General features: G+C 40.1%; 1 protein-coding gene across 1 annotated transcript in view; it reads left to right on the top strand.

Annotated features, from left to right (window-relative positions):
- The window catches only part of adam28 (ADAM metallopeptidase domain 28), an 18241-nt gene continuing 3128 nt past the window's right edge, over positions 1–15113 (top strand). The window contains exons 1-18 of the mRNA XM_071904344.2: positions 1–8; positions 68–145; positions 2200–2288; positions 2411–2487; positions 3823–3901; positions 4226–4302; positions 4944–5130; positions 5839–5901; positions 6344–6415; positions 7688–7857; positions 8339–8420; positions 9265–9398; positions 10970–11147; positions 13075–13164; positions 13817–14012; positions 14281–14386; positions 14645–14801; positions 14963–15043. Coding sequence (XP_071760445.2) covers positions 88–145; positions 2200–2288; positions 2411–2487; positions 3823–3901; positions 4226–4302; positions 4944–5130; positions 5839–5901; positions 6344–6415; positions 7688–7857; positions 8339–8420; positions 9265–9398; positions 10970–11147; positions 13075–13164; positions 13817–14012; positions 14281–14386; positions 14645–14801; positions 14963–15043 — 1896 coding nt within the window. The 5' untranslated portion in view covers positions 1–8; positions 68–87. The remainder of the gene's footprint in view (positions 9–67; positions 146–2199; positions 2289–2410; positions 2488–3822; positions 3902–4225; positions 4303–4943; positions 5131–5838; positions 5902–6343; positions 6416–7687; positions 7858–8338; positions 8421–9264; positions 9399–10969; positions 11148–13074; positions 13165–13816; positions 14013–14280; positions 14387–14644; positions 14802–14962; positions 15044–15113) is intronic.

Consider the following 15113-nt stretch of genomic DNA (forward strand, 5'->3'; position numbering starts at 1 on the left):
ACATGCAGGTAAAAAAAAAAGAAGCATAAAGCCTCCTGATCAGACCCTGCTATGCGCTCTGTTACAGTGGCCGTCTGCGCTCGGACAATGACGTACACGCTCCCGTTGTGGCTCCTCATCCTGGCCGCCTGGCTCCAGCCCTCAGGTAAGTCACTGGATACTGTACAGCCTCCACTCAGCACAATGACTAATTAGTAACTAAAGCCTAGGGGGCCATGCGTCTCCCACGGCTCTTCATTCACGGACACTTTCACCAGCGTGGAGAGTTCTGTGTGGATTTCCTTAAGAGGGGAATTGAGGTTTCAAAGAAGTGTTTTAAAAGAGCAGACTAAATATGATATGATATACTGTGTCATAATCTTGAGTGATGCCCTGGTAGATAAAAAAAAAAAGGTGTGTAAACTATGGCAGTCGGTGATCATCATAAGGCAAACAACCACCAGTATAAACTAAATGAATTCATGCTTTCTTTTCCTTCAAAAATAATGAAATGAAAACTATACTGTACTATAAAGAGCAGTCTATTGACTCACTAATGCAGAAAACAAATAAACATCTAAGACAAAATGTACATGAAAAATCTAGGGTGCCTAAGACTTTTGCACAGTACTGTAAGTTACATCAGTTTGATTCCACTAGCTGTGATGTGTATTACAAATTTACATCATAAACATTTGTCAGAATCAAAACATGGGCAAACTGCCTTTAGGTGGGTTTACCCTCCCCTACATCACTGATACTGATAACTTATTGGCATAAAACACACATCAGACCTAATGCTTGTGCTTGTGTAATACATATTAAGGAAGGAAATGTATTCTGTGGCTTCAGACAGTGTTCGTGAGAAATTCTCCCACCACTCTGTAAGGCCTGAAATGGCTATCGAAATGTGCCACAACCCTTCCGAAGAACGAATGCTGCTTAGAGCGACCGTGTATCCTGTCAGGTGGAACATCCAGCTCTGTAAGCGCACATGATCTCTGTAAATGCATCGGTCGAAGCTGGACTTTGGTATCACAACAAAGCCACGCCCCTCTCAGGTGCCGCTGCGTACCTGGCCCACAGATAGCAGTGACTCAGGCGTGATCAGGAGACACATCATCTCCTGGTCAATACTGCGCGCCGCCGGCTTTCACAACAGTTTCATGTAACTATATGAATCAGCAGGGACTGATAAAAAGCATAGGGTTCATATGAGCTTTTTGAATGGTACTGTATGTCTTGTGATGGTGCCATTAGCGGATCACATGCAAAATCAAGCAAATGTGAGACTGTGAAAAATGGAAATTTGCATCAAAGTCACCTGTATGACTCACAAAACTCACAACATAGCAAACTACTGAATATACTACGACAACTACGGCTTGTTTGTTATACAACCAGAATACAGCACTTCTAATTGGACGAGTCTAATGAAAGCATTACAATGCCACACAAAGCCTTCTGTTCCCTACTGATAGGGCTTATCAATGGCTCCTTTGACCGATAAACCGTTTCCATGACTGGGCTTCAGGTACTGTGTTGTTACTGTACACACTTCATATTAATGTGCCATGGATCAGTAGACATAGACAGTAGCAAAGCCCATAATTACTGTACAGGTTGGTTGCCCAAGGGTTCGAGAGGAGCGCAGTCTAAATGACCGGAGGGCAGGCAGACAGTTCAGCAGGAATTCCTCCCTAATCTGCCTTGAAGAATGTCAGCTACATAGTATTATTCTGAAATGCAATACATATTGGAGCAAAAATTGATGGTCATCTTTCAGTTCCTCTAAAATGCGGAGGATCCGGTCTATTGAGGACCAAGGACTTAATTTGGACTTAATATGTTCTCAAAAGTACCATCATTTTTGTGAATTTTGTGCTGTCGGTCATCTTACTAGTAGGTGTCACTTTTTTCCAAATGTTTTTTTCTAATTCTGGAATGAAACTCTTTATGGGCCAAGGGCTGGAGGCTCTAAAGTTAAAGCTTTTTTGCATTTATCAATACACAGAATATGATGCTACTATCCCTAAGGTGAGCATTCATATAGAGGCCCAATTCAGAGTTTAACAGAATGATATATTACCATATAAAAGAGTACCATAGAAAACATAAGGCTATTCTGTCATAAACCTACAGCACAGGCAACAATCTTAAAACCAGCATAAGATGAGAATATTCTTATATTGTAATGTCATGTGTTTTCTCTCTCCACAGTCAGTCTTGGCCCTGAGCTTGATGGGGTGAAAGACTATGAGGTGATTCGACCCGTCAGACTTCACACAGTAAGAAAGAGACATGCAGAGGTAAATTTGTCTGTTTTTGTATTCCTATAACAGCTACTGTGTCTTCCATATCTACCATATCATACTGCGTACTGATACAAAAAACCGAATGCGTAATCTCATATGTTTTTCTTCCCCCACAGCACTTGAGGCCAGAAACGATTAAGTATGCGTTGACGGTGGGAGGGAAAGACATTGAAATGCATCTAGAGAAAAATAAGTAAGTCCTTACTTCCTCCATGGCATGCCTTGGAGACTTTTAATGAAAAACTGACAAATAATTAATGGTAAAATAACCAAAAACAAACAGTGTACACATGTTTGTAAAGGATTACTAAATTATTCAGCCTTTGTTTGACACTTTGAAAACACTTTGCACATGTACATTTTTACTAGGTCACAGATTCTTGAGAACTGGGACAAACCGGGTCTTCATTTTTAAACAGTTTAATCTCATGATTTTATCAGTTTGTCACAGAGTTCCTGTTTTTCATGTCATTACTTCACCACCAGATACAGTAAAATTGATTTCTTCAGACCAACACAGATTTAGAGTGTCAGAATCTTCCTTTCAGCTCTGTAGTTACACATCTGTGCAATTAATTCCTGAATGTTGACTTTTGTTCATTTGTCATGCCACACCATATATATATATTCCTTTTAAAACTTTTACCAACTTCATCTTTCGTATTAAAGACAAGATACTCATTTCCAACATCAAAAAGCACATTTTGAAGTTTAGAGAGATAAATGATTTGATAGATCCACACTATTTGCTAAAGACAATATAAGCACATTTATTTAAAATCAGCTGAAAGTCCATCTGATGGAGCTGACAAAAGGCTTTCACAGCAGGTCATTTCAGAATTTTAACCACTCAGTCAACCAGGTTAACCAGGTTTTGATATGACAGCCCTTACTATGTAATTGTGTAGTATTTAAAAGTAATAAAGAGTCATGTCTTAATTAAAACATAACATCTGGCAGGATTTTTTTTTTTACCTATGTGTTTTTAGTGGTGACATACATCAAATCTCATAAGAAATCATCAGGTAAATCTGTGTATATGTGGAAAAAATTGTGAGAAAATTATGTTTACTTAGTAAACAGTGAAGTGAAGTATACGTTAATAAAGCATGATAAGATATAGATATTAGTGTTTACTATGATCATAAATAATTGTCAAGCCACCATAAAAGACGCTTTAGTGATACTCATCAACACATCATACAGAAAGCCTCACAGTGTTGACCAAATACCACATATTTACAACATTAAAATTGTATTCATTTTCAACAATAGCAGCTCTTTTATTTTTTTCGTTTTTATTTTTGTCCCAGTTCTCAAGAATCAGTGAGGTAGTTTACAGGCTTGTGTTTCATATTGTGTAAAACACAGTTCCTGTTTAAACCACATCTCGTTTTGTAAGAGTCCAATTTCTCACTTTGAGAAATGTGTGATATGTGATATGTGTGTGTGTGTGTGTGTGTGTGGGTGGGTGGGGGGGGTAACATGACATGGCGTAACTTCTATTTGGGTATCTTTCCATCATCAGTGAATTACTTTCCAAAGACTACAGTGAGACTTACTACCTAGAAGATGGTACACCAGTCACCACGACTCCTACTGACATTGTAAGTTGTCTGCATGCATTAAGTAATCACATTGTACACTTCACATTAAATACATCTATATTGTAGTGTAGTTTGCTCCATGTGTGATGGGATAGATCCTCAAACAGCATGAATGAAAGCGCTTTTTTCTACCAGTGTTGTAATACTCGAGTCCCATAAATTACACACAATATAAATGAAGGAGTGCCTTAGTCCCTTACAGTATTCCTGTAACCAGAGAACCATCATGTAAGAGCAAAGTGCTAGGAGAAGAATTAGAATAAGAACTAAGGAGAGAGATAGATGGGATTTTTCATCATCATTCCTCATCACTGTCTTCCCCAGGATCACTGCTACTATCACGGCAGGATTGTGAACGATAGTGAATCGACGGCCAGCATCAGCACTTGTGATGGACTCAGGTGAGACCTCACCCTGCTCACAACTGTCTCTATGTCATCCAAAACATATCAGTCACACAGTACTTCATAATAACACGTGATGTAGATTGGAGTTTTAGATATATACAAACATTTCTGGGAGGCAGAGCTGCTCTGGAGGCAGAAATAATCTCATTGGTTGAGTTAAACCTCAGTGGGCGGGGCCAAAGAACCACAGTTTTTCTGGCTAAATAACATTATACTGAAGCTAGTGAAAAAGGCAAGAGATAAGAGAGGAGGAAGCTAACATGAAGCCTAATTTGCACTCTTGCTACTAGGAGAAAAAAAAATGCAGTTTAGCTAGTTAGCCTAGCTGAACTTCCAAGTTCAAACTAGCCATACTAGTTTACAGCAATATAAGCTAGTTAGCTAACCTGTTGACCTTCCAAGATGGTGAATGCCATGGTCATGAATGGATTGCCATTTATATTTTTTATTCATATTTTGAGTTTCTTCTTTTCTGGTCAAGTTTGCCAGTTAGCTAACTTGCGCGCCGAAAAATTGTGATTCTTTGTCTCCCATTGGGTTTAACTCAACCAATGAGATTATTTCTGCCTCCAGAGCAGCTCTGTCTGTGAAGTATTTGTAAAAGTGAAACTCCAATCTGCATGCTCTTGGTTTAGGGGATATTTCAGAACGTCTGCCCAGAAGTACCTGATCGAGCCTCTGTCCGGTGAGGAAGAGGGGGATCATGCAGTGATGAAGTACGACGACGCCAAGCAGAACAAGCCCATGGTGTGTGGCGTCACCAACACCACCTGGAGCCCCGACTTCGAACCCCCGACCGGCCGCAGCCGCTCCAGATCCTCGGTATTACATCACCAACATGAAACCCTCCACTTTTATGCTTACTTCATACAGTATGAGGGGGAAATGTAGCATTAACAAACATGCCGCAGAAATATCCATCTTCATGTCATTTAGTCTAGTATTCACATGGTAGATTACTTTTCTTACTTTTCCTAAAACAAGAGAAACCCATTTGGGTGAGATAATCCAAGATAATTTCACCTATTTCCAATGTAAATCAGCATGTTTTAAGAATTGTTCCCAAATCAAGTGGCATTTTCTTAATTTTACTACAGTGATTGGCCTCATTCTGCCATTTTAATATACTGACACTTTGCCTACTTCTACAAACGCCCTGAAACAAGTTAAACTGCATCTCACCTCCGTTGGCAGAATTTAGATTAGATAGACAAGATTAGATCAAATGAAACTTTATTGATCCCTGTGGGGAAATTAGGTCAAAAGTAATAGGATGCAGCAGGGAAAAAGCACACAAACAGTGCAATTCAAATGTGAAAATGTTTTTTGTTTTTTTTAAATGCTTTAGAGCTGAATGAGACTAAATTCCTCATTTTGCAGTGTAAATGAATTTAAATGTTAATGTCAATACTACTGCTATTACTACTACTACTAACAACAATAATAGTACTAATAGAGAGATAATGGAAATATAAAAATAGAAATAGATAATAGACGAATCTTTGCCTGCTTTATGGTTTTGTCTTCTAGGGTCCGTCTCTGTTCCAGCAGCAGAAATACCTTGAGCTCTACCTTGTTGCTGATAACCGTGAGGTAAGATATGCTTATGAATATTTCCTGAAGCAAACTTCTTTTTAGTCTACTAATGTGCACCAATGGGAGGGGCTTTACCACCAGATACCATGGAAAATTGCAGTGAATGCCTGAACGTACAGACAAAACAGGAAAGAATTTGAAAGTCAGTTTGGTGTACTTTTTTGTTGCTGACACCTGACATGATCAGAATTGCCCTCCTGATGTGGTAAAAACCCCACCCATCTGTGGCTGCCAGCAGATCGAAACAAACGCTATCATGTATTAGCGCCTTGTTTGGCCCAGGTCTGATCACAGTCACACACTGTTATTGCACCCAAAGTCACTCCATACATCTCATATCAGCATAAATCATGATGATAAGTAATGAGGAATCAAGTGGGTGAGTAAAAACTGAGAAACAGGATGTGGCCTTATTTCACATGACGACATGATGTTTCAGTACCTGAAGTGGAACAAGGATCAGACGGAGCTGAGGAAGAGGATATTTGAAGTCGTCAACTTTGTCAACATGGTGAGTCACTGGTGCTGCTATTTATGGGGAAATTCCTAGCCAGTACAGACATACACCCACTGCCAGCCCATTGCTAATTTTACCAGCAATTTTTACATCTAATTTTAGTCTTGTTTGTTATTTTTGGCACATCTATTTCTGCCATAGTTTTGTCATTGTTCTCTCTTGTTAATGTCACATGACTTGGACTTAAGTCAGACTTAAGTCACATTTGAATTGCTTGAGACTTGACTTTTCTGGTGACTTGGGACTTGACTTTGACTTGTGCTTTGATGACTTTGTGGTTTCTAAAGTGACTTAGATTGAAAGTGATGAGATTTGTTCCACTACTAGACGACTGAATTTAAATTCTGTTTTCTGAATTTGTATGGAATGATTAAATTTATTGAAGTTGAAACTGATTGTAGAAATCAAACTCATGATGCTCTTACCAAGTTTTTATCCTATTAAAACCATGTTGCATTGAAAAGTCCTAGATATTTAGTTTTCTTTAAGATATTAAATTGATACTGGACTCTTGGTTTGTTCTGACTTGACTTGCTGTTCTACATTTAGACTTGAGACTTGACATTAATGACATGGACTTGCCTTGGACTTGACTTGGTAATCTACATTTAGACTTGAGACTTATAGTGACACGGACTTGACATGGACTTGACTTGGACTTGACTTGGTAATCTACATTTAGACTTGGGACTTGACTTAAGACTTGTGCCTCAAGACTTGAGACTGATTTGGGACTCGAGCAAAGTTGACTTACGCAATAGTGTAAAAATTTCCAAACAGATTTCAGAATAGTTGCTTAAGATTGTGAGATGGATCAGGGACATAGTGGAGGATAAACCCACCTAACCTCAATTTACCCACAACATTTTCAGGCTGACATGCGTCTTTATTATGTAAATTCCTAATATACATTATTGTAAGTTACAACAAACTGATGTAGGTTACATTAAAATGGGGTCTTTTAAGGGCACAAAAGCATAAATGAATGTTTTTTTCTGAGAATATAATTGGTTTTTGCTTATATTGGTGGTTGTTTACCTCATGATGTTCACTGGCTGGAGGTCATAGTTCACCCACATTTTTATTTACCACTACATCACTGGCTGGGATGAAGCAAAGGTAGGCAGGAGAGAAATGTTGATGTCTGTTTTTTTGTGTAAAACGAATATTTCTCTGTGTAACTGCGTGTCAGCCCAGTGTAGATGTACTTGTGCCTTTTCTTATCACTGCTTTCTCTGGTGAACTCCTCTTGGTTTTTGCCTGCAGGTGTACAAGCCCCTGAGGACCTTCATTGCCCTGGTGGGGCTGGACGTGTGGTCCAGCAGAGACTTGATCTCGGTGACCCCCCCGGCCGGGGCCACGCTGGACGCCTTCAGGGAGTGGAGGAACAGTGAGCTGGTCAAGAGGAAAAAGCACGACAACGCACATCTCATCAGGTCAGAAAACTCTCTGCACCTGCAGAGCAATGCACTATAACAGGCTATAGCAGCTCCTTAAATAGCCTGAAAAAGTCATCCATTTTCTAAATTTAAGACCTTAAAAAGTATTAAAATGTCTTAAATACAGTTACTAGAGGTCTTATTTTTTTCCACTATGTAATGACAGGTTTCTTTACACTGCATGTCCACTCTTAGATTAATGCAGAATAGGGTTAGTAGTACAATATGTATCCTATCTGCTTATATGTATCTATCTGCTTGTTATCTTTTATTTTGGCTTTTAAATTGTTCTCAAATTCATTTCCAGGCAGTATTAAAAAGGTCTTCGAAAGTCATAAATTCTAAATAATTTTAGAATGAAGCTCTACAAATAGGGACATGGATGGATGGATAGATGGATGACAGTGACATGGTTTCTCAATTTATATTTCCATGTTGTATTCCATGTTTTTCACAATTTTGGCCCCATGTGTTTCAGTGGTATTGACTTTGAAGGAGCAACAGTGGGACTGGCTTACATTGGGACTCTCTGCTCAGCTCACTCTGTTGGAATCGTGCAGGTAAGCTGGGAAGACTTGTTCCATCTATAATTTGGACGCTACGCCTCTTCTACACCGTACTTTTGATTGCTTGTAATGTCGGGAGTCTAGGATTTAGGCTTATTCTACAGCTGCACCCTGTAAGGCTGTGTTAAATTCTCCCTGCCCCTGCACCCACTTCCCCATGGTAATTTCTGCAAAAACGAGTGAGTTCTCAGTTTTACTTGTCTTGCTAAATATGAGGTGAACTATGAAATGGGGGTTGCAAAAGTGTAAGGAATCTCAGACTTCGGGCACGATGCATTTATATGACAATGTATTGTGAACTTACGTTTGTAAACCATAAACCTGTGTGAGTTTTTACAGTTTCATCTGTCTATTTGGAAAGTGGTATGGTTTCAATTGAAGTGTTCGTTTGAAAATATACAAATATTTATACATTTTGTGTTTTGTGGAGGAAAGTACTATCTGAAGTTTTCCATTCAGTATCTCTACAATGGTGGGGATCCATTCTGTAAAATTGTCTTCTTTTTGTCCACAAAGTCACCTGTTGTCCCTCAAAAAGCAAACAAATGTTTAATTTTATGCTATCAATCATTTTGTAAGAGGAAGTGTCACTTTTTTCAAATGGTGGATTTCTCATTTTAGGGCACGTCTAGACGATGCTGTACGAATAGAGGAAATTCTCAGTGAACACACAAAGCATCAGTAATAAGAACTGTTGGTCAGAAAACAGGGAACAAAACCGAAAAATAAATATTCTCTCCCAAGCAAACATTAAGGCGTGCTTGCTTTAAAATAATATAAAGTAACAATAACTCTAAAGGGATCCACACACATTAACTGATGGTTGGTTACTTCTCAGGATCACAACTCAAGGGCCATTGCAGTAGGAGCCACACTGGCTCATGAGATGGGCCATAACCTGGGCATGGACCACGATGACTCCAGTGCCTGCGCTTGTTCTGGCGACAGCTGCATCATGGCACCAGCCCTCAGGTGAGAAAAAAAGTCAAATATCACGGTTGCAGGTTATGGTTTTAGAAGTAGGTCGTACAGTAATTCTGCCAGTGGAAGATTACAGTGTTTTACAAGGACATCGTTTTTATGGAATCTCGGAATGGAACACTATGGAACTATATTGGTTAACCAATATAACCAGTATATTGGTTTGTTGATATATGGGGCCGATATTGGCTTTTTTATAAAATATTGGATATGGCCAGGCCATCAACAGTATTCAATTCAATTCAATTCAAATTTTTTATATAGCACCATCTCATACAAAAGCAGTTCAAAGTTCTTTAAATAAAAACAGAATAAAACAGCAAAAATGTGCAAATAAACAGAAACATCCATGCATACATACACATAAAAACACATATACATACACACATACAAACAAACATAATGTACAAATACAGTGTGTACAGTGTGTACAGTAAAGGTTTTGGTTTCAGTTCCTCAGAGTCAAAGAACAAGAGCCTCTTTCTAGACTCACTATTTTGCACCGTCCTTCAACAATCATACAGGGAGAAATCCATTGTAGAAGGCAGAGAGAGAAATTTCTCCACCCACAGTAGCCTCAATAGACCAGAATGCAGTGCAGCCACAAGATGGGTTTGAGTAAGGGGGAACTGTTGCTCTCTTGCTCTTACTATGCTATCGCTCTCTCCACCAACATGTATTTATGCGTTGTGTGTACTACAATGTTTTGAAATAACATTGTGCAGGTTCGTGCAAGATTTTGTGTAGTTTCATACACTACAGAGGGTAAAGAGTGCGGGAAAAGCAGGAGCAGACAGGTTCTTGGTGCTATGTTGAAACCAAACAGCAGGCCCAGGTAGGAGGAAGACTGAGTGAAGGCACACAGCAAACCTTTTTGTTTCATTTTTGCTTGTTTTCACCTACACACACACTTTTCCACACTTTTATTACCCTCGGGTCCAGTGGACCCGAACACCACGTATGTAATATAAATGTGTTCTTTTACGTGTTCTTCACAGAAAATGAGCCATGGCCAATGAGTCTCAGGTTGAAAAAATAATTCATTTTATCATTTTTCTTTTAGTAAACATTGAAATCGGGTCCCACAGACCCGAACGCCACACAAGGGTTAAAGGTATTCTGGGAAATGTAGGAAACCACTAACTGAAGTAGAAGTGGACGAGGCAGTTTGAGGGAAAATAACTCCTGGAATGCATTGAACATCATAGATTAATGATATATAACAGTGTAAGAGTATCCGAGGGTGGAATGTTCCTTTAAGGAGCCACTAACCCAGCTATAAGAATTTCATTAGTCTGGGTGTCAGTGGAGAGTGTTAGTGTCCCATGATGGTCTAAATGCTGTTTCTGATGCTTTTCCACCCTGACAAGAATACAATTCAGGGAGAAACACTGAATACTTTTTTTGGCATGAATGGTCAAATTTAAAGATATTGAATGTCGTCTATCAGCGACTTAAGACTAAAAGTACTGTTATCAGTATCGGCCTTCAAAAATCCATATCAGTTGAACCCTAGTTCAAAGAGTGTGACCTTGGAGTTGAAATTGTGTTGTTCTTCTCAGCTGGGACATTCCTAGGTCTTTCAGTAGCTGCAGCAGTAACAACTATGACCGCTACCTGACGTCTCGCAGCCCCGGCTGCCTGCTGAACAAACCGGACTACAAAACTCTGGTGGCTCCTCCGGTCTGCGGGAACGGCTTTGTGGAGAGGGGAGAGGTGTGCGACTGCGGCACTCTGGAGGTAAATTAACCAAACATTCATCCCAAGATTTCATTGACTTGAGTTTTCATATTATTCAGTAACAGTTGTCATCTTATTCACTAAGAAATGTAAGAAATTCAAGAACAAATAGATCCCTTCGTTACCTACTGAAAGTGCAAGTTGTGTGCTTGAGCTGTAAGACTAATCCAGCAGTGCTGCACCCTTGCACCCTAAGGCACCCTTTGTAATTGGAGTGTTCTCTCATCTGATCTGAAAATCTAGGATGGAAACCCTCTTCCTTCTTATCTGACTTGCCTGGCCACGATGCCTGAGACTTGCAGCATCATGTTGGTGTTGTGAAGTGTTAGTAAATTGGGCAAAATCTGGAATTTCATGGCCTCGCCTACAAATAAATATTACGTGGGCAAAATAATGAGATTTTACATATGCATGACCATGACAGGCACAAATAGGCTTTATTTTTTGACCAGCGCTGTTAGGCAGCTTTCCACTCACTGAGCACTGTTGGTGAACAGCATGATGTTCTGATTTGGTCATTTTGGTGATATAGCACACCTTTAGTGAATCAATGGAATTTTCTGAGGGCAGACATAGGGAATAGATTAGGATAGGGAGTTATCCATGTTGTGTCGATTTTTAGACTTGGACTGTGTGTTCAGCTCTGACATAACTGGCTCAAGGTCAGTACTTCTGACAGTAACACTGAACGCTTCTTCTGCCTGGTCTTGACTAGTTTTCTTGCCCTGAGGAAACCTGCTAAGAAGTCTGCAGAATACCTCTGACATGCACCAACACATTTCCAGGACCATTAGTCTATCTTATGCTCCAAACTGAATGTCGATGTGAAATAACGCAATCGACCTCAAATTACATTTTAAAACTCTTGTTTACTACATCACGGTATGGCTTATACTGTTACAGTGTATATGAAAAGTTTACACACCCTCATTTCAGGCCTTGAGGCGATAAAAACTAGACTCCCAATTATCAGTCACAAGATGCATTCATTCCAGTGAATTATGCAGAGCCTGTGAATCTGTTCAGACCTGTTAGTGGGATAAGACAAAACGACTTTGCCTCTGCTGGTATTCAAATAGTGTGTGTATGGGACGGACAACATGCTGGAAGATGTCTGCCCTTCAGGGAATTTAGAAGGAGAAGTTGCAGCTTCTTGCAATATTGAAATTGTAGTCAAAATTGTTATTTTCATATATTTTTTTGCTAAATTGTGCAGCCCTCGCCTCTCGCAGAACTACTCCTGTTTATAAAACCTTTGTTTTTTATTGTCGTTGCAGGATTTAAGTTAATATAGTTTATGATAATCTGAGGGATGCATTGGAATCGATGCAGAGTTCTTTCAGGAGAGTTAACAAACTTAGTTATCACCATGGAAATGTTCTCGTGGTATGCCTGTGGTACTTGAATTAGGTATCACAGGACAAGCAAATGGTGTGGTAACCATATACAGAGAAAGTGATGTACCGCAGACTCACTTTGTTTCATGGTCGTGTACCACAGGCATTACCACAGAGTTTTATTGTCCTGTGATACCTGAATCATAGGGAGACCGCAACATTTGTCACAGGAAAATATTCACAAGTACCACAGGCATGCCAAAAACCTCTAAGAGATTGTCGACTGTCCCTATATCAAGTCCTGCTAGACCTTTCTCTACAGGCTCTCCACTACTTTCTCACCTACTTTCCCAATGTCTAAATAAAAAACTAACGGCAAATGAGTGGACAAGTCTTCCTTTCAAAACAAAAGCGCAAGCAAATTGGTCCTGAAAAAACGCAAAAAGCACCACAAGAATACAGGAAAATCACAGGAACACTGGGAGAATTCCTATAGTGCTGCTAGTACAGGAACTTGTGGTACTTTACCATATGATTTTCTAGCCAGTACAATAATAACAACCTAATGCGTTTTTTTATTGCTCGCCCAGGAATGCACCAACCCATGCTGCAATGCCACAACCTGTAAGCTGACCGACGGTTCACAGTGTGCTACGGGAGAGTGCTGTGAGGATTGTAAGGTGAGTCAGTTATAATAGGCTTCTATTGCATCTGCTGACATGATTATTGTGATTATTTTAATTTGATTGTTTTCTTTTCATTATTTATATCATGCATGCTGCTGTGATTATTTTATCTGCTCCAACTTCCTTAATGCTACAGCCCTCTAGTGGGCATTTGACACACTACAAACATTTACTTATTTTTGAGTTGCTCAAACAAAAATGGCCCATAAATAAATCACATGTGAGTGAATCACATTTTCACACAGAATTCATCCTGCTGCTTATTATCACATTTTATCTTTGAAATATTGTAAGCTGTTTAAAACATAATCATGTCATGATGTAATCATAAATAAGTTGGGTAAACCATCACCATAAGGCAAACAACCACCAATAGAAACAAAAATCAATTATACTTTCAGAGAGCATTAATTTATTGATTTTCCCTTAAAAAAAAAAACCTATCCTCATATCAGTTGGACACCACTTACTATGATGTATACTATGAATTGCTCTCTTAAAGACTTATACCAGCCTAAAAAGCTGGATGAACTTCATTCTGCAAACAAAGCGGTGGGTAAAGTGAGTTCAGGCATTTATCCTCATCTACAACCCTGGATCTCACACAACATGATCGATCCTGACCTTGATTCCCGACTTTCCACAGATCCTGCCTCGGACCAGGGAGTGCCGCAGGAAGCAGGACGACTGCGATCTGGCAGAGTACTGCGATGGGAAGAGCGACACCTGTCCGCTGGATGTTTTCACTGTGAACGGCCTCCCCTGCGATGGAGGACTGGGCTACTGCCACAACGGCCAGTGTCCGCAGAGGGCAGACCAGTGCATCAGGATGTATGGGCCTTGTAGGTATCCTAGGGGCTGAACCCCCCTGTCCCTGTAGTAGCAGTAGTAGTACTAGTAATAGTAGTAGTATTCACTTGAAATAGAGCTGGATATCAATTAAAAAAGAGATATCCAACTGTCTGTGCAGACCCCCCCCTGCTTTACAGTGTTTTTACTTAAGCTCCACATCAGTAAGTGAAGTTCCAGCTCTGACGAATTCGAATGACCCTGCAAGAAATGATAAACGGATAAAGTTTGTATTGACATGTAATCCCTCTCTGTCATCAGCTGCTGCAGTGGGCAGTCAGTACTGCTACAACCAGAACACCAGAGGCACCTACTTTGCCTTCTGCAGACGACCCGCGAAGGAACAGTACATCCCATGCCAACAAGCGTGAGTCCCAGCAAATCACAGCATGGTGTTTTCCAAGGGTCCCGTGGTAGTTTATCTCCATCTTGACAAGCAGTGTCAGTGAAGTCAAGTGTCTGTTTTTGAGGAAACCTTTACTTGTGGTTTGTCATTCAGCAGAGTTAGTGGGCTTTTCCTTGAGAAAAGATGCACACAAACAGCACAGCATGTACAAACAAGACAAATGAATAGTAAGCAGTTAGGTGAGTATGAATACATACTGACACCCTGTTTCCCCTGCAGAGATGTGATGTGTGGGAAGCTCTTCTGCACCAAAGGTAATACTAACCCAAACTATGGCCGCGCGGTCAGCTTCAGGGAATGCAAGGCAACTTTCTACGAAGACCATACCGCCGACTATGGCCAGGTGGAGTCTGGGACTAAATGTGGGGACGGAAAGGTAAATGGGACCTCTTCGCTCCTGTAAGGCTTTCTCTACTGTTATTTGTACCGTTAATGTCTTTGTAGGTCACTATGGACGAGAAATAATGTCAAAAAAGTGAGATTAACCAAGCAGCCTCTATGAACTCGGTCAATGTCATTTACTATCTCCTTTTCTAGGTGTGCAGCCAGAATCAGTGTGTGGATCTTCAGACAGCTTACAGAGCAACTAACTGTTCCGCAAAATGCCCAGGCCATGCTGTAAGTACAGGCCTGCGCTGTCCAGTCTTGCAGCAATCAGAATCACAAGCACACATACTTTAATTGCCCA

Source organism: Centroberyx gerrardi, chromosome 8 (genome assembly GCF_048128805.1).
Source record: "Centroberyx gerrardi isolate f3 chromosome 8, fCenGer3.hap1.cur.20231027, whole genome shotgun sequence".
Lineage (NCBI taxonomy): Eukaryota > Metazoa > Chordata > Actinopteri > Beryciformes > Berycidae > Centroberyx > Centroberyx gerrardi.